Source organism: Dama dama, chromosome 14 (genome assembly GCF_033118175.1).
Source record: "Dama dama isolate Ldn47 chromosome 14, ASM3311817v1, whole genome shotgun sequence".
NCBI lineage: Eukaryota > Metazoa > Chordata > Mammalia > Artiodactyla > Cervidae > Dama > Dama dama.
In genome coordinates, this window is record NC_083694.1 from 32,690,838 (window position 1) to 32,717,669 (window position 26,832).

The 26,832-nt window shown below is 37.6% G+C and overlaps 1 protein-coding gene across 2 annotated transcripts; it reads left to right on the forward strand.

Moving 5' to 3' along the window:
• The first annotated feature begins 330 nt into the window (after window positions 1-330).
• FH (fumarate hydratase) lies at window positions 331-26,452 on the forward strand. 2 transcript variants are annotated; one of them, XM_061160266.1, is made up of 10 exons: window positions 331-500; window positions 6,881-7,015; window positions 10,189-10,299; window positions 11,710-11,886; window positions 16,138-16,320; window positions 18,734-18,899; window positions 20,451-20,654; window positions 21,395-21,522; window positions 23,416-23,569; window positions 26,080-26,452. In XM_061160266.1, the coding sequence occupies exons 1-10, from the start codon at window positions 369-371 to the stop codon at window positions 26,220-26,222; spliced, it is 1,533 nt and encodes a 510-aa protein (XP_061016249.1). In that variant the 5' UTR covers window positions 331-368; the 3' UTR covers window positions 26,223-26,452. The 2 variants fall into 2 exon arrangements, with proteins under 2 accessions (XP_061016249.1, XP_061016250.1); XM_061160267.1 differs by lacking the exons at window positions 331-500; window positions 6,881-7,015 and adding an exon at window positions 7,894-8,027.
• The last annotated feature ends 380 nt before the right edge of the window (window positions 26,453-26,832 follow it).

Genomic DNA, 26,832 nt, shown 5'->3' on the forward strand with positions numbered 1-26,832 from the left:
TGAATAAGTAAATTCTTCTCTCTACTCTAGGCCACCAACCAAATACAGACTCACTAGCTATTAGTCCACTGTTAGTCACAGTAACACAGGAAAATTACTCCAGCCTTCTTTGAACAAAGAAACTACTGGTTCAAAACACCACGAACTCTCTTTCCCATCATTCCTTTCCCTTAAGTTTCCCAGGAATCCTAGGGCCCAAGAGGAGGCAGTTAAGCCCGCCCCCTCACGCTTCCCTGGTCATTGGCCACTGGTCCCGCCAGCTCGGTTTGAGGCTGTTGATTGGATACAAGTGGGGACCGTGGGGGTTCTGACAGCCTGTGTGGAGGCGTGGCCATAACGCCCGGAAGCTCTACCCAGGCCGCGGCGCTATGGATCGCGCGCTCCGGCTCCTCGCGCGTTCGCGTTTACTCTCGCGGAATCCAGGTTCCGCCCCCAGCCCTGGCCTTGGCCCGGGTGGCCCGGCAGTCCTCCTGCTCCGGCCTCCGAACTCCGCTCGAATGGTGAGCTCGTGCTGCCCGACCGTCCCGGCCGCCCCGCGGTGACCTTCAGGCCTCCCGCCCGCCGGCCCTAGGGTCTTGATACTGGCCCGTGTGTTGGCCCCGGGGCGCTTCCTCGGCTGGAGGAGCGCTCGGGAGGGACTGCAGCTGTGGGCTAGAGTCACGCCGGGCCTCCCAGACCCTGCCCCTACCGCGCTCACTTCTGCGGCGACTGCCCTTGCGAGGATGCTGAGGTGGACGGTGTGAGGAGGGGGCGGCCACGCGGTGGGACAGTGTCGGGAAGGGGCAGCTCTGCCCCTGCCCTTGGTGGGCCCGGTAGAATCCAGCCCCTCGGAGCTAGCTTCTGGGGTCACAGCTGTGCTGCTAGTCGGTTTCCAGGCGTAGTTGGAAGGGTCTCGTGAACCTAAGAGGTTTTACTTCTGATGAAATAGGCCATTTAGTTTGTGAGACTGTTTTTCCCCACGTAACTTTTGTAAAACCCGGAAATATGAAACGGGCAGAATGTAGTAAAGTAAGTTGGAGGAAATTGCATGGGAACCTAACTATTGCTGAATCAGCACTTTTAATTGGCAGTTAAATCAGCACGCCCCCCAAGGCATTAAACGTCCAGTTTCAGGTTGGATACCCCAACTTACACGAGCCCCTTTTCACTTTAGAAAGTAACCTTTGGAAATTTGGGCTTTAGTAAACATTGAATAGGTATGCTCCCATGTGTATTATCAGGAAAAGTTTGAGAGATAAATGCTAGTTTAGGAAGGCTTACTATTTTGCCGTATTCACTCTGATTTGTGATTTGAGCTTTTATTCAGAGAGATGTGACTTCAGACCCTATTCTGTTACTCAGAGTTGGGATTTTGGTCAGGTAATACTGTAATACAGTATTGTGTATATTATGTAATACATAATACATGAAAATAATTACAGATACTCAGCAATGTTGTCCCTGTGGAAATACTTTGAATTTGGGACATGGTGAGTGCTTTATTAAATGAATGCTTCCATCTACGGGATTTCAAAGGCCCAAGACATTTTCTGGACTATACATTTTAAGATAATTTGATGACATCACTATATCTGAAACTAGAAATCAAGGATGCTTTATATTTCTGCAACTCCCTGCTCGAATAATTTTAGTGCACTTTAAAGCCTTTTAAAAAGTTATTTTTCACTTACTTAGTGTTTTGTAAAAAAGGAATGAAAGACTGAAGAACTGAATCTATCCTGCTGTCAATGTCAAAAAAAAAAAAAAAAGCACTATCTTGCTTTTAGTGTTGTAGTGTCAGCTAACATCAGGTGAGGGTAGATACTTTTTTCCCCATAGTTCTATGTACATCTTTTGCCCTCTAATCTTCTCACCTCCAAATTCTCCAAGTTGATCTAAGTTTTTCTTGTTGCTAGTGTTAAGAAATAAACTATATTCAATACCCAGTGACAAACCATAATGTAAAAGAATATGAAAAAATATATATGTCTAACTGAGTCAGTTTGCTGTACAGAAGATTTTTAACACAATACTATAAATCAGTTATACCTCAATAAACTTTTTACAAAAAGAACTTCAAATAACCCTAAATGCCCTAAATTACCTTTCATCTCAGTTAAGAATACAAATTCATCAGATAGGAAGATTATGTTGAATACTCCCTGTGTGTGAAACAGTCACTGTGGGCACAGAGTTTAGACTACTTGCGTGCGTGCATCCCTGCTCAGTTGTGTCCAGCTCTTTGCAACCCCATGGACGGCAGCCTGCCAGGCTCCTGTGTCTGTGGGAATTGCCATCCCCTTTTCCAGGGATCTTCCCAACCCAGGAGTCAAACTCATATCTCCTGCATTGGCAGGCAGATTCTTTACCACTGCGCCACCTGGGAAGACCTTAGGGACTACTAAGGCATGTTAAGTAGATAAAACAGTTATTAATAAATAAGCAAAGAAGTCATGCACAGTTAATTAAAATGTGATACTGAGGAGAAAAATAGCGAATACACACTGGAGACCTGCTATATGATACTGCCTTGGTAGCATGGTAGACAAAGAAGTTCTACATTTTTTAAAGTTACTTTATCTTCAAGATGGCCATAAAGTCTGAAAACATGGATAATATCTTATTCTATATTGCAGTACAGTATCAATAAGCCATTTATTACATATTTGTCAATATTTTAAGACTTGGTGGTCACCCTGTACTTTGGGAACTGAAAGACTTTAAAAAGTCTTTTTAGAGAAACTGGAAACCCAAACACAGTGAAGTCACATTTGGGATTTTTAACCTCTTGAGATAGTCTTTCTGCTTAAGAAATGGTTTGGATTTTCTTGAATTCTGAAATATTCTTTGAAACCACCTAAGGCTGAGAATGTGAAAGGCATTTTACATTTTCTTTAAGAGATATCATGGTTTAGTTAATGGTTAGCTTACACATGCATGGGGATATATTATAGGCCTAAGGCCTGTACCTTTTTACTAGCCTTTAGACTCTTCAGAGGAGAAGGCAATGGCACCCCACTCCAGTACTCTTGCCTGGAAATCCCATGGACCAAGGAGCCTAGTAGGCTGCAGTCCATGGGGTTGCTAAGAGTCAGACACAACTGAGTGACTTCACTTTCACTTTTCACTTTCATGCCTTGGAGAAGGAAATGGCAACCCACTCCAGTGTTCCTTCCTGGAGAATCCCAGGGACAGGGGAGCCTGGTGGGCTGCCGGCAATGGGGTTGCACAGAGTTGGACACGACTGAAGTGACTTAACCAGGAGCAGCAGCAGACTCTTTAGACCCTGATAATTCTCCAAGCCATGCTTCAGCAGTATGTGAACTGGGAACTTTCAGATGTTCAAGCTGGGTTTAGAAAAGGCAGAGGAACCAGAGATCAAACTGCCAACATCTGTTGGATCACAGAAAAAAGCAAGAGAGTTCCAGAAAAACATCTATTTCTGCTTTATTGACTATGCAGATCACAATTGTGGCAAATTCTTAAAGAGATGGGAATACCAGAACACCTTACCTGCTTCCTGAGAAACCTGTGTGCAGGTCAAGAAGCAACAGTTAGAACCAGACATGGAACAATGGACTAGTTCCAAATTGGGAAAGGAGTACATCAGGGCTGTATATTGTCACCCTGCTTATTTAACTGCTCTGCAGAGTACATCATGAGAAATGCTTGGCTGGATGAAGCACAAGCTGGAATTAAGGTTGCAGGGAGAAATATGAATAACTTCAGATATGCAGAAGACACCACCCTTATGCCAGAAAGCAAAGAAGAACTAAAGAGTCTGTTGATGAGGTGAAAAGGAGAGTGAAAAAGCTGGCTTAAAACTCAACATTCAAAAACAAAGATCATGGTATCCGGTCCCATCACGTCATGGCAAATAGGTGGGGAAACAATGGAAACTGTGACTGTCTTTATTTTTTGGGGCTCCAAAATCACTGCAGGTTATGACTGCAGCCATGAAATTAAAAGATGCTTGCTCATTGGGAGAAAAGCTATGACAAACCTAGATAGCATATTAAGAAACAGAGACATTACTTTCCTGACAAAGGCCTGTCTAGTCAAAGCTATGGTTTTTCCAGTAGTCATATATGGATGTGAGAGTTGGACCATAAAGCTGAGTGCTGAAGAGTTGATGCTTTCGAACTGTGGTGTTGGAGAAGACTCTTGAGAGTCCCTTGGATTGCAAGGAGATCCAACCAGTCAATCCTAAAGGCAATCAGTCCAGAATATTCATTGGAAGGACTGATTCTCAAGCTGAAACTCTAGTACTTTGGCCTCCTGACTCATTGGAAAAGACCCAAATGCTGGGAAAGATTGAAGGCAGAAGGAGAAGGGGATGACAGAGGATGAGATTGTTGGATGGCATCACTGACTTGATGGACATGAGTTTGAGCAAGCTCCAGGAGCTGGTGATGGACAGGGAAGCCTGGCATGCTGCAGTCCATGGGATCACAAAGAGTCAGACATGGCTGAGCAACTGAACTGAACTGAGACTCTGATTTAGATAGCATGCTCATCAATTCCAGGTTACTGAGGTTAGTGGATGGTAATAGTACTTGTTATTTCTAGGACCAAATAGCAATCACACTGCAGTGCACACTGGCCAAGTTATCCTTTCATGCTTCTCCAGGAGGGGAAGCAATTGTGAATAAAGATGCATCTCCCAGGACACTGGGAAATTGCAGTTTGTGCCTGCCCTATGCCTAGCTGGTTAGACTCTTTAAACTTCTCCCAGAAATTCTGCTCTCTGAATTATGGGATATAAAGACATGATTTTTAAAAAAACACACAATTTTTTATAATAATGGATTATAAGAATTAAAAACTTATTTATATTTAATAGATGCCATCATGACCTCACTTTTTCATCAAAAGCACTGATAATTTTTTTCATTAATTTAGTTGAGCAGTCCTCCCCTTCTTGCCTAAGCCACTGGGAAGAGATAATGTAAGAAGGTTTTTCAAACTTCAGGTGGACTCAGTGGGTGGAGAAATCAATGTAGTGGACAGTTAACAGCATTGGTTTTTTGACTGAATAGCATAGAATAGAAAATACGAGAGCAGGATAGATTGTTTCGCAAAACTTTTGTTTCAGGCTTGTGTGTATATACATGTGTGTTTATGTATAATATAAAGGTTTTTTCTTCTGTAGGTCATTGTAAAGAGCCAGGTTCTTTTCAAATTACTGCTTTGGCCCTGGGTCCCAGAGGGTGAAATTTTGTGTGCACCCTTTAGGAGTGGAGTTTCTATTTCCCACAGACCTCTGGCCAAAAGTGAGGCCTGTGGCCTCCAAAGCCAAAGTTTCAAGGGGCTCTTCTCAGTGCAGGACCTCAAGGCTAGGGACCCTGACACTGGACCTGGACCTCTTTCTCCTGGGGGAGAATCTCTGCAATTGTAATTATCCTCCAGTTTGTGGGTCACCACCCCCAGGGGAGTATAGGTCTTGACTTTACTATGTCTTCACTCCTCCTACCTATTTTGCCATGGTACCTATATATTTACAGTTGTAGAAGCTATTTTCTGCTAATTTTTCAGCTTTACTCATCAATCATTGCTCTGTAAATAATCGTCATTTTGGTGTGCCCATGAGAGGAAATGAGCTCAGAGTCTTCCTACTCTGCCACCTTAACCACTGCTCTCCTCTGCAGACTTGTAGGCAGAAGAAAAAAATGTACCTCGTTGATCATACTCCTATATTTCTAACTAGATACAAGAATATTTTTCTTTTCATACAATTTAAAAAGTTTTACAACATATAAAGTTTTTTGTTGTTGTTGTTCCATCTTTCTAGTCCCAAGGGAAACTACAAAATTAATTTTTTCCTATTCAGAGGACTATTTACTAGAATAAGATTACTTTGCTAGGTGTTTTTAAATCTTTTGAATCATCTGATCATGTTTATTTTATAATTAATGCAAGGTGAACATTAATTAAAATTCTGAGTATCTCTTTGAACTCTCTTTAAAATAAATATATGTAGATTCCAAATGTCTATTTTTGATTTTTTAATTAGTATAAGTTGATGTACTTGGTAGAACCTTAGGTTCTCCATAAAAGGGATTTGGGGTCATGGGTTTGTTTGCTGGGGAATGAGTTGACCTCAAGGTATAAACTCCTTAAAATTGTATGTAAGATTTTACATATATTTATGTCAATTTTTCTAGAGAGATGATCATAGCTTTCCTCATATTTTCAAAAGGTTCCAGTACCCTGAAAAAGGTTAGGAACTAATCTGGCCCATGTCTCTGTAAATTACACCATTTACTGTAATTATAGATGAGAAAAGCTGCCTTGCTGAAGATGACACAGCTACCAGGTGGTGGGCCATCTCACTGCAAAGCCTGGAATATTTCATGTTGCACTAAGCTCTCTCTCATGCATAATATTTGTAGACAATGGTTGAGCTTTGGTTAAATATGATAATATTAAAGTATTGTTCTTAGGTTATTTTCCAGAGTTCCTAGTAAAATAGTAGATCAAAGCTTGACCAATAATAGGCATATTCCTGAATTGGAAAAGATTGCTCTTTTGACTTCAAAGGCTTTCTTTGTATTTATCATGTGCATAGTATATGAATCCTAGAATCCATCGTTAACATCTGTATTAATTTGTGTGACTAAAATTTTCAAGAAAAAAACTGGAAGTGGGGGAGAACAATGAGAATCAAAGTGGAATTTTTTTGTGGTACTTAAGGATTTCTTTTCCCAGATATGATGTTTCCTGTATATTGGAAACATATATTTCCAATTATTTTGGAATTATAAATTAAATTTATATTTCTAATATTAAATAATTTCCAATTATTTCCAATAATTTCCTGTGTATTTCCTGTATATGATGTTATTTCTCCTCATACTTGTTTTCTCTTCAAGCTGTAACAGTGTCTTATCTTTATTTTTAGGCAAGCCAAAATTCTTTTCGGATAGAATATGATACCTTTGGTGAACTCAAGGTCCCAAATGATAAGTATTATGGTGCCCAGACTGTGAGATCTACAATGAACTTTAAGATTGGAGGCATGACAGAACGAATGCCAGTAAGTGGCTTTTGTGGAAATGTTGACTTATTTTAGATGAACTAGGCATTATTCAATATTATGAGTCACCCTACCTTGTAAATATTTTATGGAATTAAAATGTAAAGTCATTTTGAGAACTAGCTTTGTGAGTAATAAAGTGTTTCTCTCTCGTTAAACTTTTTCAGGTTTAGTATGCTAGTGTTTTGAGCTATGACTTTGAGTCTTTTGGATTTTTTAGTTGATAGAACTAATTGATTTGTCTTTCATTCTTGCTTGGATTTTTTCATATTTTTACTAGAATGTTGTAGTTTGTAAACATTTTAAATTTTGATTCTTTTTAATTGATGTAAAGCTTTTAAGAAACTGATTTAAAAGTAAACTTTTTAAAAAAACTTTTTATTTTGTATTGTGGTATAGCTGCAATATATTTATATGATTAATTAAAGATGAATAAAGATTAATACATTAATATGATTAATAAAGAATGCTGTGATAGTTTCAGGTGAAGAGCAAAGGGTCTTAGCCATACACATACGTGTATCCATTCTCCCCCAAACTCCCCTCCCATCCAATTTTTCTTTAATATTATACTTTCTATCTTGGCTTCAGTTTGTAAAAAAAGTGTATACTAATTCATAAAAATACTATTTGTCATGATGTCTGGCATATAACAATATATAAGTATTTATTCAGTGATACATGAATGATTTAATGATGAGAAAACTTTATTTGTATGAAAACAAATATTTCTTACAAATATATATGAAAACTGTATTTCATTAAACCCTTACATTAGAACTAATCTTCAGTTAGACCTGATTGTACTACTAAGAAAGAAAAAGTCTGCCAGTTAAAGTTGTGTCGTGTCATTGATTTGAAGATACGTCTTGATTTCAGAGATGTTAAAAGTATGAAAAGAATTGATGAAGTATATTACATATCCTACTGGAGCCCAACTAGAGTATGAAAAATAGTCAGCACAAGAATGCAGGATAGGCTAGTAAGCCTAGAAGTCCCCAGGCCTCATCTGGTGAGAGACTGCTACCTTTATCTTTTAAATATACTTTTTATCTAAACAATAATTTTAACTTCCATATTTTAGCTCATTACTAAGACTTCAAGACTGAATCTTGACAGGTTCATACACCTTTCCAAGAGGCAGTGGAATCTTCTTAGAAAAATATCTCTGTAATTGTCAACCCATAGCCAGTCTAATGGTGAGGGCCAGACTACGTGGTTGGGAGAGAGAGAACATAGCAGCTGATCCTAAATATTCTCATATAGTTCAACTCCTGGGGTTAAAAAGACCAGTCTTAACCAATATTAATTGGAGTAAGCATGGCTGATGTTTTGATTTTCCTGCTTCAACTAGCAAGATGTGTGGTTCTGGGTTGGCGTGATTGCTGCCGCCACCACCATACTAGAGACAGAGCAGTTGTTTAGATCTGGACAGGTGTCTGTGAAAGATGGATACATGGTTATCAATTTTTACATATTTGGCTTCATCTGGAATAATTTTCTGAACCTCGTAAAATATAAAGCAGACTCTTTGTACCTGAGGTCCTTAGGAAAACAAAACCAAAAAAAATTCACGGACTGCTAATCTGAGTAAAGAATAATGCGACCCTTTCATCTCCAGTCATATATTTACCATTTTGTTTTAGTAGTGCACAGTGAAACTCTGTACTGTGACTTTGTTTTATTTTTATGCGTCCACAAACACTGTGGGGTCAGTCATTCCATTTTGGCAGCCAGAGTTGATTGGCATTTGGTTGTGACTTCAGCATTGGTTTAACCCACTGCAGTGTTCCTGTAGAAAATGGAATTCTCATTTGTTTTCATGTGTAATCCTATGTGCCATATATCTCCATTTCATTTGGGTAAAACACCTGTAATGTTTTAATTTTAATTTCCTGGATTTAGCAGGAAATACTCTGAAACAGATGGGGGAAGAGGGGGATGGTGCCCCGTGGCATTCTGGTTCCTGGTCCCTCACCAACGCCCAGGCCCTACGTGTGGCCCCCCACCCCTCACATCCTCCAGCCACCGCATTTTCATTCTCTTGACGGTTCACTGTGAAGAGGCTTTTTAGTTTGACATAGTCCAGTTTGTTTATTTTTGCTTTTGTTGCTTTTTCTTTTGGACTCCTCCAGAAAATCATTGCTGAGACTGATATCAAGAAGCTTGCCACCTCTGTCTTCAAGAGTTTTCTGGTTTCATGTCTGACATTCAAGCCTTTAATCTCTTTTGAGTTCACGTCTGTGTGTGGAGTGAGATGGTGGTCCATTCTCATTCTTTTGCATGTGGCTCTCCAGTCTTCACAGCACCGTTTTGCTACCTTTATTTTACTTGTTATTTTATTCTTTTCTAAAGAGAAGGAAAAATTTACTATGTAGCATGGAATCCAGTGAGGGGAAATAATGTTGTTGTTCAGTCGCTAAGTGGTGTCCAACTCTTTTTGAGACCCCATGGATTGTAGCCCACCAGGCTTCTCTGTCCATGGGATTTTTCAGGTAAGAATACTGGAGTGGGCAGCCATTCCCTTCTCCAGGGGATTTCCCAAAACAAGGATTGAAGCCCCTGTATTGGCAGGTGGGTTCTTTACTGCCGAGCCACCAGGGAAGCCCAATAATGGTATGAGTGAAAGCTGCTCAGTCGTGTCTGACTCTTTGTGACCCTATGGACTGTAGCCAACCAGGCTCCTCTGTCCGTGGACTTCTCCAGGCAGGAATACTGGAGTGGGTTGCCATTTCTTTCTCCAGGAAGTAATGGTGTAGGCTGGTGAAATGGTTGAGTATCGTTTGTTTTTAAATATGTGACGTAAAATCACGTGTGTTGTAATATCTTATAAAAAATAGGACAAATGGTATATTGTACAAATAGTATATTGTACAAATAGTATATTGTACATCTGTGTGAATATGTGTGTATGTGTGTGCAAGGCATACATACATATCTGTGAAAAGTCATTGTATTTGCTTTTGTTTGGTTGCCTATACAAATAGATAAATGATGGTTCTTGGTTTTTATTTGCCTATGTTTAATCTTTCTCTATATCCTAAACATTTTAGTGTCATAATATTATGTAGGTTATTGTTTTCTGTACAATGTTTGTATCTGCATAAGATAGTAATCTTAAATTTTCACACTTAAATTGCAAATTGAGATATTTTTCTGATTAAAAATTTTAGATCCCAGTTATTAAAGCATTTGGCATCTTGAAGCGAGCAGCTGCTGAAGTAAACCAAGATTATGGTCTTGATCCAAAGATTGCTAATGCAATAATGAAGGCAGCAGATGAGGTAAGAGGTGATAAGAGTGTTTACTTATTGGCATTAGATCCCTATTATCTTCCGGATAATGATAAGCTCTGGCCTGAGGAAAGGGGCGCTGAATTCTTGAGTTACTGTGTTTTAGCATAGGATGACAATGTTAATTGTTTGGTGAGGATATTAATATGATGCTTCAAATATATATTGTGGCAAATTTTCTGGATGATTTGATACCTTTCATTTCTAATTCTCTTTACTTTTCCTTGTAATTTATATAGTTTAAAGATAAGTTTTTGAAGAGGCACTCTCTGAGCTTATGTATTTGATTTCATGTAATTTCACTCTTCCACCAATAACATAATTTCGTGTACAATTAAAGATAAGCAGAGATAACAGTTTAAAAGCTCTAGATATAATGTTCATTGCAGTACTATTTATTACAGCAGCTGTTTAAACAAGTTAGATTGTGAAGCCATAGAAATTGAGTTTTTTAAAGAATGTCATAGAACAAAGCCTACCATATAAGAAGTGGGGAGGAAAGATTGCAAAATGCATGTATTTTATGATCCCAATTTTGTTTAGAAAAAGTGAATAGAAAATACGTTTTTCTGCATATATACTCCCATCACTTGAAGTAGAGACTAGATGCCAAAGTTCTAATCATCTTTATTTCTGAGGGTAGAACTATGATGACTATTATACTTTTCTTAGTTCTCAGAATTTTTTACACTAATCACCTATTATTTTTATTCAGTTAGGAAAAAAGTTTTACTTTTAAATGAACCAGTTTTTTAAGGTAATAGATTTCTAATGACGCTGATTTTCTTAGCTTAAAACTAAAATCATTCCAGAAGATGAAGTTAAGTACTCACTCTCCCAGAGAACTTAAAATTAAAAAATTAACTCAGAATACAAAAATATGACAAAAATAGAGACAAATCTAGACATGCTTATGTCTATGCTTGGAGGTTGCTACTCATGGGACATTTGTGGGATGCAGTAGCTACTAGTGAACTCACACTGTTAAGTCACTTGTTGATTATAATGCTGACTCTGGCTATAACATCTGTTGGATATTCCTGTTGAGTACCAACAGTAAATTTATTTAGAGACTTAACACATTTGCCAGCATTAGCAAGTGGCCCTGTCTGAATATTACAGAGGGCAGTTGGAGAAATAGAAGAAAGATATCTTTGATTCAGTTTTCATTTGGAATCAGTGAAATTTTTATACCATTCACAATAGATTATCTTTCACTTTTAAAGTAGCAGTGGTTAGACTGCAGAAGCTTCAATTTGCTGGACAACCAGGAACTATAGTAGCACATGAAAAAGTGAGTGTTTTTAAAATAGTACTATAAACGATGCCGACAATCATTTGATTCAAACAGCTTAATGAATATAGAATTTTTCTTATTTTTTAAAACATTTTGTTCTGCAGGTAGCTGAAGGTAAATTAAATGATCATTTTCCACTCGTGGTATGGCAGACTGGATCAGGAACCCAGACAAATATGAATGTAAATGAAGTCATTAGCAATCGAGCAATTGAAATTCTGGGAGGTGAACTTGGAAGCAAGAAACCTGTACATCCCAACGATCACGTTAATAAAAGCCAGGTCAGTATACGACTTCTTCTTTTCCTTGTATAAACTGAAAAGAATCCTGAGATTTTTCTTGTAAAACAAGCATTAAATTTTGACAGGGAGGATTAATTCTGCTTATATTCTTTAATGGAAAGGACTTCTTTTATGTTCTTCTTATTTATTTTAGGAATCTTGAGTCTATGTCTTGAATTTCATGAAAAGCACCTTTAGGGGAAAAAATCACTTTTAGGATACTTGAATTTAGTATATGTGTATATTTTCATTGATTTATATTTTAAAAACTCTTTCTTTTGGAATATAAAATTATTTATAAGAATTGCAAAGATATTTCAGAGTTTCTATGTACCCTTCACCCAACTAACTTTAATAAATATTTTACATAACCCTGGTACATTTGTCACACGAAGCAATTGAGATTGGTACAATACTCTTAAGCAGGCTTTATTAGTTTTCTATTTATGTCCTTCTACTTTTAACCAGGATCCAGTCCATGCTCCACATTGTATTGTCGTCACATCCCCTTAGTCTCCTCTAATCTGAGAGTTTGTCTTTTGTCTTTGTGACTTTTGAAAGCAGTCGTCAGATATTTCATGAAATGTCCCTCAGTATAGGTTTGTCTGTTGTTTTCTCATGATTAGGCTGAGACTGTGGATATTGGGGAAGATTGTTAAGAAATGAAGGGCTCTTCTTGCATCACATCAGGGGTACATGATAATAACACAAGTTGGTACTGGTGATGTTAACTCGAATCACTTGGTTAAGATGGTGTCTTCATTTTCCAATAGCCTATAATCCAGCTACTGCATGTAAGCTCTATTTCATACAGGGAGGAATGTCAAGAAATTTTTGGACACGTATTAAAATAACCACGAAATTAGTAGAGAACTTTGAGGCTATGGAAACAGCCTCTTTCTCCCTAAACTTTTGCCTATTAATTTTTAACATTCATCAGAGGATCTTGCCACTAGCAATTACTGCTGTGATGTTTTAGTAGTAATTTTCTTTTCCCCCCTTTCTTTATCCATTTATTAATTGAAATTTTTCTGTAGGGAATATTTGTCTTCTCTCTCCCCTCACATTTATTTATTTATTTAATCATTTATGTGTGTAAGCATGAATTCATTAATATTTTTGCTTAAGGTTATAATCCAGTATTTTTGTTCTTTATATTGCTACTCATATCGTTCCATAAAGCCACAGCATGTTGGCTCCTGTGTCCTTTGGACATGCCACCATCCCTTTTTTTTTTTTAAGGCACTTATTTTTTCCACTACAAGATGCTCCAGGCTTATCATCATATAATTTATGGCAACCCAATCTAGTATTCTTGACTGGAGAATCCCTTGGACGGAGGAGCCTGGTAGGCTACAGTCCACGGGGTCGCAAAGAGTCGCACCCGACTGAGTGACTTCACTTTCACTTTCACTTAACCCCCCTCAGTTCAGTTCAGTTCAGTTCAGTCGCTCAGTTGTGCCCGACTCTTCACGACCCCATGAATCGCAGCACACCAGGCCTCCCTGTCCATCACCAACTTGCGGAGTTTACTCAAACTCATGTCCATCGAGTCGGTGATGCCATCCAGCCATCTCATCCTCTGTCGGCCCCTTCTCCTCCTGCCCCCATTCCCTCCCAGCATCAGGGTCTTTTCCAGTGAGTCAACTCTTCGCATCAGGTGGCCAAAGTACCGAAGTTTCAGCTTCAGCATCAGTCCTTCCAGTGAACACCCAGGACTGATTACCTTTAGGATGGACTGGTTGGATCTCCTTGTAGTCCAAGGGACTCTCAAGAGTCTTCTCCAACACCATAGTTCAAAAGCATCAATTTTTCAGCACTCAGCTTTCTTCACAGCCCAACTCTCACATCCATACACGACCACTGGAAAAACCATAGCCTTGACTAGACGGACGTTTGTTGGCAAAGTAATGTCTTTGCTTTTTAATATGCTATCTAGGTTGGTCATGACTTTCCTTCCAAGGAGTAAGCGTCTTTTAATTTCATGCCTGCAGTCACCATCTGCAGTGATTTTGGAGCCCAGAAAAATAAAGTCTGACACTGTTTCCACTCTCTCCCCATCTGTTTGCCATGAGGTGATGGGACCAGATGCCATGATCTTAGTTTTCTGAATGTTAAGCTTTAAGCCAGCTTTTTCACTCTCCTCTTTTCACTTTCATCAAGAGGCTTTTTAGTTCCTCTTCACTTTCTGCCATAAGGGTGGTGTCATCTGCATATCTGAGGTTATTGATATTTCTCCTGGCAATCTTGATTCCAGCTGTGCTTCTTCCAGCCCAGCGTTTCTCATGATGTACTCTGCATATAAGTTAAATAAGCAGTGTGACAATATACAGCCTTGATGTACTCCTTTTCCTATTTGGAACCAGTCTATTGTTCCATGTCCAGTTCTAACTATTGCTTCCTCACCTGCATACAGGTTTCTCAAGAGGCAGGTCAGGTGGTCTGGTATTCCCATCTCTTTCAGAATTTTCCACAGTTTATTGTGATCCACACAGTCGAAGGCTTTGGCATAGTCAATAAAGCAGAAATAGATGTTTTTCTGGAACTCTCTTGCTTTTTCGATGATCCAGCGGATGTTGGCAATTTGATCTCTGGTTCCTCTGCCTTTTCTAAAACCAGCTTGAACATCTGGAAGTTCTCGGTTCACATATTGCTGAAGCCTGGCTTGGAAAATTTTGAGCATTACCTTACTAGAGTGTGAGATGAGTGCAATTGTGCGGTAGTTTGAGCATTCTTTGGGATTGCCTTTCTTAGGGATTGGAATGAAAACTGACCTTTTCCAGTCCTGTGGCCACTGCTGAGTTTTCCAAATTTGCTGGCATATTGAGTGCAGCACTTTCACAGCATCATCTTTCAGGATTTGAAATAGCTCAACTGGAATTCCATCACCTCCACTAGCTTTGTTCGTAGTGATGCTTTCTAAGGCCCACCTGACTTCACATTCCAGGATGTCTGGCTCTAGGTGAGTGATCACACCATTGTGATTATCTGGGTCGTGAAGATCTTTTTTGTACAGTTCTTCTGTGTATTCTTGCCACCTCTTCTTAATATCTTCTGCTTCTGTTAGGTCCATGCCATTTCTGTACTTTATTGAACCCATCTTTGCGTGAAATGTTCCCTTGGTATCTCTTATTTTCTTGAAGAGAGCTCTAGTCTTTCCCATTCTGTTGTTTTCCTCTATTTCTTTGCATTGATCGCTGAGGAAGGCTTTCTTATCTCTCCTGGCTATTCTTTGGAACTCTGCATTCAAATGGGAATATCTTTCCTTTTCTCCTTTGCTTTTTGCTTCTCTTCATTTCACAGCTATTTGTAAGGCCTTCTCAGACAACCATTTTGCCTTTTTGCATTTCTTTTCCATGGGGATGGTCTGGATCCCTGTCTCCTGTACAATGTCACAAACCTCCATCCATAGTTCATCAGGCTCTCTGTCCCCCTAAGCAGTCATTTTTCCAAAGACCTTTTGGAGGATCTAATTGGGAAGTGATATTTAAAAATCAGGATATGGGTACTGAGTGTAGTTTAAAGTATAAGGAAGTTTATTAATTTTTTTTCACATAAATGCATGGTGGTAAGGATTTTGCAAACCTAGGACTTGCATTTAAATATGAGTTTATCTTTTATGTATACTGAAGTCTGAAGTCTACTTCAGAATAACCTAGTGTATATGGTCAGGTAGAGGACTGAGGTGTAGTTAAAGATAACATCGTAATTTAAAAGTACAGGTTTACATTTGATACAAGAGCACGGCGTTTAGACTACCTGGTCAGGTCCCAGTTCTGCCAACTCTAAATACTTCGGCATGGCACATAATTTCTTTGACAGATTCTGTTCTATTTTTAAAGTGGTGACCTACCTCACAGAATTTTCCTCAAGTTTAGTGAAGGAAGAAATGTTTGTGGAAGACTGTATGTGCTATTTATTTAACTGTAAGATGTTTTGTTACTGCTATCCTTACATCTGCTAGGTGTATTTCTTTGTGTCTTGCTGTTATTTATTAGCAGGTAGATACAGTAATATGTAATACATTCATTGTAGGTGGTCTGTGTAATACAGTCCTAAATACCTTCTACAAAGGAGATCAGGTTGCTTCTTATTTGATCCTAAGTGACTTGGCACACATAAGTATAATTGAGTACTAAATATGCCAAGTTTTGAGTAGTCACTTAGTGAGATTTTTAACTGAGACATTCAAGTTTGGTTTTTTTGCCTATGATTTAACATTTTCTGTTTCTTTTGAAAACTTTCCGACAGAGCTCAAATGATACTTTTCCCACAGCAATGCACATTGCTGCTGCAATAGAAGTTCATGAAGTGCTGCTCCCAGGACTACAGAAGCTGCATGATGCTCTCGAAGCAAAATCCAAAGAGTTTGACCAGATCATCAAAATTGGGCGTACTCATACGCAGGATGCTGTTCCACTTACTCTCGGGCAGGTATATTGAGTGTGATTAAATTTGGTTCTGTTGTGGGCTTGGTGCATATGGCCTATATATTACCCTCTAAATCACACTGGTTTAAATTGCCAAGCTTATAACAGTTAAGTTCAGCAACAGAGATGATTCTGCATTAACCTGTCAGTGATTTTTATTGGCATCCACTCAGGAGAAGAGCAGGACATACTGGTTATGAGCCAGACTCCACATCAGTCCACTTGAGTTTAAATCTTAGATTTGCTATATGCAAGCTGTTGGACCTTAGGAAGCTTAGCTTTTCTCTGCGTCAGTTTTTCTAGCTGTAAAACAAAGAAAATAATATCTCTTTCGTAAAATAGTTATGAGGTTCAAATAAGCTAATTCATGTAGAATACTTAGAACTATTTCTGACACATTGTAAGCACATATTGGTGTTAGCTGTCATCATCTTCATCAGTATCATTATCATAATTTCTTCCTTTGTCTCTCTTATTCTAAATTAGTAAGTTCTTTAAAAATTAATTTTAAAGTGGTTAAATGTTTTGGCCACAAGTAAAAGAGGTATTACTCTTTTCCAAAATACAGAAAGCATTTTTACGTTTCTTTATGATAGCTCAGAGGGTAAAGCATCTGCCTGCAATGCAGGAGACCCGGGTTTGATCCCTGGGTCAGGAAGATCCCTTGGAGAAGGAAATGGCAACCCACTCTGGTACTCTTGCCTGGAAAATCCAATGGATGGAGAAGCCTGGTAGGCTACAGTCCATGGGATTGCAGAGTCGGAGACTACTGAGTGACTTCACTTTCACTTTCAGTGATACTTTAAAGAATATCTAATAGTACACATTGCAGAGGAAATACAAGGAACAGGTTTTGTCTCAGTAAGCTCACTCCACTTTGAGGTAGGACATACACAAATTCTATATCAAGTATCAGTAACAGTATTTTTGTAGAAATTCAGGTTAGTGTGAGAGTTTGGCTGCTGGTTATTTGGAAATACTTCATTTGTAGTTTTGTTCATCTTATAGCAAACACTGGAAAAAAAACATCATTTACCTTAAGTTTATGACAGCAGGAATGAGGAAAACTGGAAATGATTAATTGAAGTACAGATGATGTGACTAAATTAAGCTTACTAAATTAAGTTGCTCCTTAAGCTGTATCTTATTTCTCTTTACATCATTGGCTCTTAGTACCACACGTAAGTTCTAAGGAGATACAGTATCTGTTTTTGAAACTTTTGAGTATCCCTCTGGTTTCTAGTTTTTTTTCCTATTTTTTGTGTATGTTACATGTAGGAAAACCATTATATGCTAAAGTCCATTTGGGCCATGACTCAGCTTCCTATGTAAAATCATCATTCTTTGTGACAGAAAACAACATTTTTCTGTTTATCTTACCAGAGGCATTTATACTTGCTTTTATTGAAATTGTCTTTTGAGTTTTTTTAGTGTAATTTTTTCTCCAATAAAAATATATTCCTTAAGTGAATCCACCTGGTATATATGTAAGTGATATTAGATCAGATGGAAAGGAGTTGTATCTTCTAAAAAAATGTGTGAAATCTCAGTACCAATCAAAGTATTCATGGTTTTTCAGTGTTTTTAGACAGGGGAAAGAAAAGATAGATTGAGTGTAACCATATATCCTGGCTTGCTCAGTTGAGTTCTAGTTTATGCCCTCTGTCCTCGCATAGTTCTTCATAGGGCCCTTGCTGTGTTCTAAACATGATGATTTCTGTGGTTACTTTACTTAAAATATCTTGTACTTTGGGAAGCAGTGTGGCATTCATAGCAGAATTAAAATGCATCATGAAGCTACCCAGAGTCTTCCTCTACCCTGTTACCTTCTTAGGCTGTCCAGTAAGTCACTTAGCTTCTTGAGACCCTTTAAAATAACCCTCAAATTCCACGTCAGGTTTTTTAACTGAAATTGTATGGAGGATACTTCTTTTTTTTTCCTCCCAATTATTTTTATTAGTTGGAGGCTAATTACAATATTGTAGTGGTACAGATGGATATTTCTATGTTTGCATTTTTCTTGCAGAGATTCAGTTTTTTTCTTTCTTCAAGTTATTTGAGATACACCAACAAAATAAATCATTTTCAAATAAACCAATAATTTAATCTAATAAAGTTGTTTTTTTTTTTTTTTACGTTTATTTCCTGTGTTGGTTTTCTTTGTTTTCTGTTAAAAGAGTAGTTTATAAGTAGGTTGCATGTTGTTATCAGTGGCATTGCCTACCTGATGGGCTTATAAATGCCCTTTTACCCTTGTACATTGCTTGTCATAGAAATTAATATTATTACCACTTGAGTAGCTTCTAATTTTGTGCCTGAGATGTGTTTTTTAAAAACTTCTATTTAATGCAGTTAGAGTGACTTAACATGCCATTAGGAAATTGTATACTCTCACCTTAATTTCTTTCTTTTTTCAGGAATTTAGCGGTTATGTTCAACAAGTGAAATATGCAACAACAAGAATAAAAGCTGCCATGCCAAGAATTTATGAGCTCGCTGCTGGGGGCACTGCTGTTGGCACTGGTTTAAATACTAGAATTGGCTTTGCAGAAAAGGTTGCTGCAAAAGTGGCTGCGCTCACAGGTAGGTGATAACATGGCTTTACTACTCATTACCATTAGACCAGTCTGTGTTTTTCTGGGTGTTTCTGCTTTGAATTCTTACAGATTTAAAGTTAGAAATAATACTTCCCCATCAGATATCTACTTTGTGTCTGTTTTAGAAGTTGTGATATTAATCCTTGTACTTTTTAAAAGTTTTCCATCTGTAAGTTCATACAGCATGTAATTTTTAAAATCTGTTAGTGCTAACTTCATTTACTATCTGGTAGTATTCAATTATTTTCCATTTAAAGCTGTTTTAGGCTTCCATGGTGGCTCAGTTGGTAAAGAACCTGCCTGCAATGTAGGAGACCTGGGTTTGATTCCTGGGTTGGGAAGATCTCCTGGAGAAGGAAGTGGCAACCCACTCCAGTAATCTTGCCTGGGAAATCCCATGGACAGAGGATCCTGGTGGGTTACAGTCCATAGGGTCACAAGAGTCACATGACTTAGCAACTAAATCACCACCAAAGCTGTTTTGAATACTCATTTTCAAAGCAGGAAGAATCAAATGATTGGTGAGAAATTCATTTGAATGACAAATATGTTAGAGATTGACTGGCTTAATTTCTTTTTTCCCTATGGCATACTGTGACATTTCTTTGAATTAATGACCTTTTTGAAGGTCTCAATAATGGTAACTGTTACTAGACCTATTGTCTCCAGAAAACTCTTATTAACATGCAAATCTTAACAGAGTTAGAGCACAGATAATATTACATTTCTTATTATTGCTTACTAGCAGAGATTTGACTTTTAATTAAACTTCAATCAGTGAGAATTGTAATATGGGGTCTAGAATATGTAGATCTTTAAAAATTTGAACATGGGAGCGACTGAGAATGTCTAGTTCATTTTGACTTCCTAATCTCTCAGATGAGCTTGTAGGTCCTGGCTAGAGAAGAGAATGCATGTGTGCTCAGCCGCTTCAGTTGTGTCTTTTGCGAGTCCGTGGACTCCAGCCCACCAGGCTTCTCTGTCTGTGGGATTTCCCAGGCAAGAATACTGGAGTGGTTTGCCATGCCTTCCTCCAGGGGATCTTCTTGACCCTGGGATCAAATCTGCGGTTCTTACATCTCCTGCATTGGCAGGCGTGTTTTTACCACTAGCGCCACCTGAGAAGCCCAGAGAAGAGAATAGGATGCCTAAAATGGGGGGAAAATTGCACTAGGAAAGGAATTTGGAATTGAGCAGAGTGAATTTTACCTACTTTTCATCTTTACTCACGACATCATACACATGTGTTTGCATCAGCAGAATGCTTTTTCATTTAGTATTTTATATTTCTTTCAACATTTATTGTACTTGTTTTATCTTTTAAATGTGCTAGTATCATTAGATTCCTTCTACTCCTCAGGACATCTTGAAGAAATGTAGAGAAAGCTTGAGTCTTAAGCATTTCTTTCTGAAGTTGAATTTTTATTCTGTTTTTGCTTATGTTCATATACAGACAGTTTCTGTTTAACTTGCTGATATTAGAAAAATGTTTAGTTTTACCTGTTAACTCATACAGGTTATTGATTTTTTTCTTCAGGCTTACCTTTTGTCACAGCTCCAAATAAGTTTGAAGCTCTGGCTGCTCATGATGCTTTGGTTGAACTCAGTGGAGCCATGAATACTACTGCTTGCAGTCTGATGAAGATCGCAAATGATATTCGTTTTTTGGGTTCTGGTCCTCGCTCGGGACTGGGAGAACTGATTTTGCCTGAAAATGAACCAGGAAGCAGTATCATGCCAGGTAATCATGCAGCTGGCTTCCCAGGTGGCTCAGTGGTAAAGAATCCACCTGCCAAGCAGGAGATGCAGGTTTGATCCCTGGGTCAGAAAGATCCCCTGGAGAAGAAAATGGCCACCCACTTCAGTATTCTTGCCTGGAAAATACCATGGATAGATGACCCTGGTGGACTGTAGCCTGTGGGGTTGCAACTAGTTTGACATGACTTGGTAACTAAACAACAATAATCATCGCATAGCTGGTAAATGTTAGAGCTAGAACTTGATTAGAACCCAGGCATTCTCATCTACAAAGCATGTCTTCTTTCGTTTAACATGATCTGTAAGTAGATGGGGACATGTGTTGCACACTTGTTTCAGAATATGTTTAGGGCTACCTTTGATCAGAACATCTGGGAGCATCACCAACAAGATAGGATAAAACAGTTTTAGTTAGTATTGTGTATTTTGATTTCCACATTAGAAAATGTGTAAATAGTTCTGTCTTTCACAATCCAAAGCAGGTAGTATTCTAGAACAGGCTGTTAAAGTGATCTTAACAGGTTGAATAAAAAGAATTATATCACATGTCTCTTATGTCATTCTTTGCTTTGCACTTTGGCCAGTTAGGTATGGGAGGCTACGCAGATACGATTGGGGCCTTCCTTTATTATATGTCTTGCTTTGTCTTTCCTTCTTTTCTTTTAACTCATACTTGAAGCCATCGGTGTGTTTGATGTGGTATCTTTGGTGGTTTTCTTGAAGGAAAGGTGAACCCCACCCAGTGTGAAGCAATGACCATGGTTGCAGCCCAAGTCATGGGGAATCATGTCGCTGTTACTGTTGGAGGAAGCAATGGACATTTTGAGTTGAATGTTTTCAAGCCAATGATGGTAAGTTTTTGATTTTTAATGTCTTTGACCCAAAGCTAGTTGTCTTGGTTTTTGTCTTTCATAAAGATTTCTTCAAGTTCATTAGGTACTAAGATAACATGAGTAGCAATTGGAAGTCAAGCATATATTAATGTTAGAGGATTAATCCTGGATATTTAATTAGGTGACTTTTAGCTTAAGTTTGCTAGATGGTTTGCTTTTATAATAGGAAGAAAAATTCTGGAAGTGGGGTATAGGTTTCTTTCTTGTTCCTAGCCACTGGGGATGCCAACTGCTAGAAATAAGTTCTAGTTCCTCAGTTAATACAGAGGAAAGAAAGAAACTGCCTCCATCCTGTCTCCTTCTCATACTGCTGCTTTCTTCCTCTCCACATTTAGCCGTTTTAAAGGAATGCCCACTCTCACTTGCATATGCACTGCACTTTGGCTTCCACACTTGCACTTGTATTTGAATTGTTCTTGTAGCACAGTTGAGTCCAACAGACATGCCACGGCTCTTAACTGCCATCTGACCTAGGCTCGTCCCTTGAAACACTTTTGTCCTTGGTTTATTCAGTAATTTCTCTCTAGCTCTCGTCCCTTTCTTTCTCAAGGCTTTCATCGGTTTTCCTCTTCCACATGCCTTGGAAACATCGTGTCTGCTCAGTCTGTTCTTTTTCCTTCATCTTTGTGAAGATGGAGCAAAATGGCATCTTTTATCCAGTTTCCCCAACTTCTGATAATGGAACTATTATCATTTAGAGTCCTTTATTTGTGTGCAGTGTTATATCTAAATATATATTAATGGCTTATTTCCAGTTTGTATCTGGTGTAAAGTCTGATTTTAATTTGATAAGAACATGCAAATGACAAATATTAAGTTTATTCATTCACTGTATTCATTAAATATTGGTTGAGTACTAGTCTATGTCAGGCACTGTCCTAGAGCAATGAACAAAACAGATGTTTTTGCCCTTACGTAATGTGCACAGCAGCAGCAGCAGTGTGCATTCTAGTGGAAAATAGAAGACAGACCAAAGCACGTCTCATATCAAAAAGCTTTTGCTTTCAGGTCAGATTCTAAACAGTTAACACCAGCTGCCTGGCAGATATATGTGCATAACATTAAATGTCTTGCACTTTTTTTTTTAAAAGATCTATTTTGTTTTTAATAGAAAGTAAGTCGAGATAATCAACATTTACCATATAATAAAGTTGTTAGGATCAAATTAAACCTTGGAAGTTCTGTGTCTTCTAGAGTCCAGTTTGGAAGTTCTGTTTTTAGACCCTGGGATTTTAGACCAGAGAGATTAGGATGTGGATATATATTTATTTTAATATATGTTGGAAAGGTCACAAAAAAATGCTAAGACAAACTAATTGACTTAATACTGTTAAAATATTGTGTGCAAGGTTATTTTCAAGTGACCATGGAATATTTGTTTTATGAAGTGTGAAAAAACTTGCTGATCGTTAAGAACAGAGAAGCCCTGGCTTCACTGACGGCCTCACACACAGGCTGAGCTTTCTAGCCTCTGCATCTTTGTTTCTTTCTTTGCTTGGGAGATTCTGTTTCCATCTGCGGCTGTTTCAGTTCTCTCCATCAAATAGATCTTCATCCACTCCTACAACTGGAATTTGTTTTTCTTCCTCTGTGTTCTTTAACATTTCATCCCTATATTTTATAATACCACACACTATATCGTGCTTTAGTTATTTGTGTTTATGCCTTTTCACCTCTTAAAAGAGCACTTCTCTGTCCTCAAATGTTTATAGTTTCATATTTTTGGGGGTATGATTCCTTGTAGCTTGTAAGAGTGCTATATATTAATTGAGCTATATTCATTTATGAACCAGCAAATACGTTATTGGACAAAGAAAAAAGCTAGGCTTAATAAGTCTGTCTCTCTCTCAGATTAAAAATGTGTTACACTCAGCCCGACTGCTGGGAGATGCATCAGTTTCCTTCACAGAAAACTGCGTGGTGGGAATCCAGGCCAACACAGAAAGGATTAGCAAGCTGATGAATGAGTCTCTAATGTTGGTGACAGCTCTTAATCCTCACATAGGTATGTGTTTAAAGAAGAATAGTGTCATTTTGAATACACGGTTTAAAAGCTGAGAAAGTTTTAAAAGACTAAGACTACTGGATCAGTGTTAGTGAACAACAAATTTCTTTTGAACATTGTCTTAAGACATTTGGAATTGTGTTGAAAGATGCTATATATGTATTATTTATAACCTTTATGGTGTAATATTTCTTTCAAAAACTTGATTGATTATACTTCATTTTATTTGAAATGTGGCAAGTTCAGAAGTAGAATTTAAAGCTTATTTTAATCTTAATAGAATTTAGATACTATGGGACATTAAATTCAGATACTAAATGTCCTCAGTAAGATCGCTTGTTGGGACTTGCTGACTAACAACACTGAATGAACTCATTTTTCTACCTTCTCTAGATGCTACTATACTTTTTTGTTGTTGTTTTATTCAACTCAGAAATGGATTAAATTTTTAAAAAAGGGTTGTGTATGCATTTCTTATAAGGAAAGGGGGGAAATATTTTGTCTAAAACTGTGGCTTTTGTGTTGCAAGCCTTTTCCAGATTTATAAATATTTCATTATATAGATTCAAACTTGTTAACTTGGATTATATATCGACCATAATGATCTCTGTTAAATACAATATTTTAACTCATAGATTTTGAGGCACTCATTGCTTTATGTTTTAATGTGTTAAAAGCCTTTTCTCACCATTTCTTTACTGCTGAGCTGAAGTTATTAATGTACTCTTTGGTTTTGTACATTAGAACAAGTTATGATGCAGTCTTTTGGTGTGATATGATTACTGTTTTAAAATAGTCTTCAGTAATCCTATACTTTCAAGGCTGATTTTATATTCTTGGCTTCATGTCAAGCTATAATTTCAGTCTTATAAAGTTAGAGCTCATGACTGCTTCAGTTAGCTGTGAGCCCAATATGCTGTCTGTTTTTGGAATAGTATGAAAATTGGCATTAATACTGGATTCTTTTGAAATGATTGTACCTCAGCATTCAGCTGGAGAGATGTACAGAGGAACCCAAAGGCTCATGGGAGAAATGTTTCATCATGTTTATACTCCAGAATTTGTTACTAAAATGTTTAAATTAAAGATACTCCTAAAGCAGAATGATTGATAGCTTTCTTAGAGTCAGTTTAATGTGAGGTAAAGGCTGTTCAAGGATAAGTGGGCAAAAAAAGCACACCTGACTGGTGACAAAGCATGAGCCTTACAACTCCATCCACATCATGGGTTCTGATTGTGCTCATTATGTGTAACAGGTGATCGGTAGTCATGTTTTTGGGACTTGAATGAAAACTGAAAGGGTTAGCATGATGCATAGACTTTAATGTCATTATTAATGTTAAAGTATGGAATGTCTAATATTAACCCCAAAGGTTTAACATGAGAATTCTTTTGAAGTTAGTTTGATCAGTAAATACCCATTTCAACATGTTTAGCATTCAATGTTAATTTTATATTAACTATGTCCTTAATGTTTTATAGGTAGATTAATTGATACTATGCGTAACATCTTATATGTGGTTGATAATCACACATGACACATAACATTTTGTAGGTGGTTAATAATTGCACATGACACATAACATTTTTAAAAAACATTTATTTATTTGGCTGCACATCTTACTTAGTGGATAATCATTGCAGACTTCTCTTTGTTCATACCCCTCTAATCTTGTTTTTTTTTCTCCTTCCTTGGTTTCATTTTTGTTAATTTCTCTTTCTGGTTTTTTTCCTTTTTAAGAAATTACATTAAATCAAGATAACCAGAATTACCCTGCTTCTATCTTTATTAATTTTAAAAGCAAATAACTTTGATGTAAACAGTAGACCTGTGATCTCTTGCTCAAGTATATGTTTGTACTGAAACTTCCCTACTTGTACTGAGTAATGTCTGAAAAGAGTGCAGAACAGAAAGAATGTTGGAAGCTCTGAAGGTGTGTCTCTCCTCAGAGCCCTGCCTGCTCCTCCCTCATTGTGAGAGGACTCTCCTCTCTTTTCCCTCTTAGAGCCCTTTACCTTTACCACAGTTCCTGGTCATGCAGTCCTGTATTTTTCATACTGCTGCAGCCTTGAGCTTATTCATGCTTTGTAGAAAGATAATTATTTTGGGTTAAACATACTGTTGAAACAGCACATTTATACTACCCAGATACATGTTTTTAATGTCTTGGTGCCACGTGTGTGTGTGTGTGTGTGTGTGTGTGTGTGTAGAGAGATGTCTATGTGTATATATTTTTCCCCTTCTGAAAATATCTGGATTAATGAACATTTCAATTTAGGGTCACATCTTATAGAATGTTAGGTACGTGTTCTTAAGAAAAGTAAAGAAAGGTTTTATTCTGTTTAAGAAATGACAGCTATCAAGATAACCCACTGCTAAGTATTTTTAAGATTAAAAAATGTTTACTTAAGAGGTTGATAGCATCAAATAAATGATAATGATTACCTCTCACTTTAGAAAACCCAAGTTTCACTACTAACTCCTGTGTCACCTTTTAATTTTTCTTCAGGGTATGACAAAGCCGCCAAGATTGCTAAGACTGCACACAAAAATGGATCAACCTTAAAGGCAACTGCTATTGAACTTGGCTATCTTACTGCAGAGCAGTTTGATGAGTGGGTAAAACCGAAGGACATGCTGGGTCCAAAGTGATTTAAATAAATTTATAATAAAAATGATTATGTCATATAAAATAAAAAGTGATACAGACTCCTTATATTTCTTAAACAAAAATGGATAAATGTGAAAGAAAATTGCCATTGAACTTGACTATCTCTAGCAGAGCAGTTTGGTCAGTGTATAAAACCCCAGGACATACTAGGTCCAAAATGGATCTTAAGTGTCAAATAAAATCACTAAATTGTATAAAATCAAAAGGAAAACAGACTTATTTTTCTTTTATCTTAGTTGACATAGTTGAATCTGTGATTTTTGTGTATGGGTGTTTACCATTTCAGATGTTTTGTAAGATGCATATGAATTTTTAGAGTTTTCATTTTTTTAGTTGGTGTTGTTTTAAACAAATTTTCCTATAGTTAAAAAAGTACCTGTGAACTCATTCCCAAGTTATGTCTTCAAACATCTTTTATTTTCTTGTAATTTGGGAGCATAAGCTGACCAAGCTTCTGCCCTCATAAGTGAGAATGTGAGTGTATGTGTGTGTGTGCATGTGCATGCATATATATAGAATATTTATATACATATATATGGTAACAGGCTAGATTAACAAAATTAAGACATATACCTATGTGCTAATTGCACA